The 624-nt window shown below is 62.3% G+C and overlaps 1 protein-coding gene across 1 annotated transcript in view; it reads right to left on the reverse strand.

Annotated features, from left to right (window-relative positions):
• LOC104075276 (hexokinase-3-like) overlaps positions 1-624 on the reverse strand; it is a gene marked incomplete at both ends in the record, with an annotated part of 4,919 nt that overhangs the window by 2,722 nt on the left and 1,573 nt on the right. The window contains 2 exons of the mRNA XM_009575719.1: positions 148-303; positions 474-619. Of these exons, the coding sequence (XP_009574014.1) occupies positions 148-303; positions 474-619 (302 nt within the window). The remainder of the gene's footprint in view (positions 1-147; positions 304-473; positions 620-624) is intronic.

Genomic DNA, 624 nt, shown 5'->3' on the forward strand with positions numbered 1-624 from the left:
GCCTCAGAGCCTCCAGAACATTCCTCGCCTTGGCCATGCCTTCCTCGTTGCTGCAAGGGAGAGCACAGCGCTGGCTTAAGGGGCCACAGCAGCACCCACCCTTCACACCCCGCTTCCTCCCACCCACAGCAGTCCCCAGACACTCACTCGATGATCTCCAGGACCTGCTGGGTCTTGAGCACATCCTTGGTCCTCAGGATGTCAACACTGCTCCCAATGAAGAGCGCTTTCTCTGCAGCCAGGGTGATCAGTGCATGCCGGACGATCTCCCCCAGGTACAGGCTGCCCACCAGCTTCTCAAACCTGCATGCAGCCCAAGCAGGGGTCAGTCATCCCCCCCCGGCACCCCTCAGCCCTTTCAGAGCACCCAGGAGCATCGCAGGGGGCCACGAGCTCCTGTTGGTGGAGCCTGACATGCTCAGGGATGGACAGGGAGCCCCAAGGACCCTGTCCTCGCTGAGAGGTGGGAGCACCTCTTCTCCCCAGGGTTGGAGGATTCCTGGTCCACGTGCTGGTCATAGGGGGTCAGGACGTCGCTCAGGGTGCCATCGTCCCCGAAGCAGCCCCACTCGGTGTTGACACACATCCGCCCACTGGTCTCCTCCACCATCTCCACTTGCTGTG

The sequence above is a fragment of the Fulmarus glacialis genome, unplaced genomic scaffold (genome assembly GCF_000690835.1).
Source record: "Fulmarus glacialis isolate BGI_N327 unplaced genomic scaffold, ASM69083v1 scaffold21574, whole genome shotgun sequence".
NCBI lineage: Eukaryota > Metazoa > Chordata > Aves > Procellariiformes > Procellariidae > Fulmarus > Fulmarus glacialis.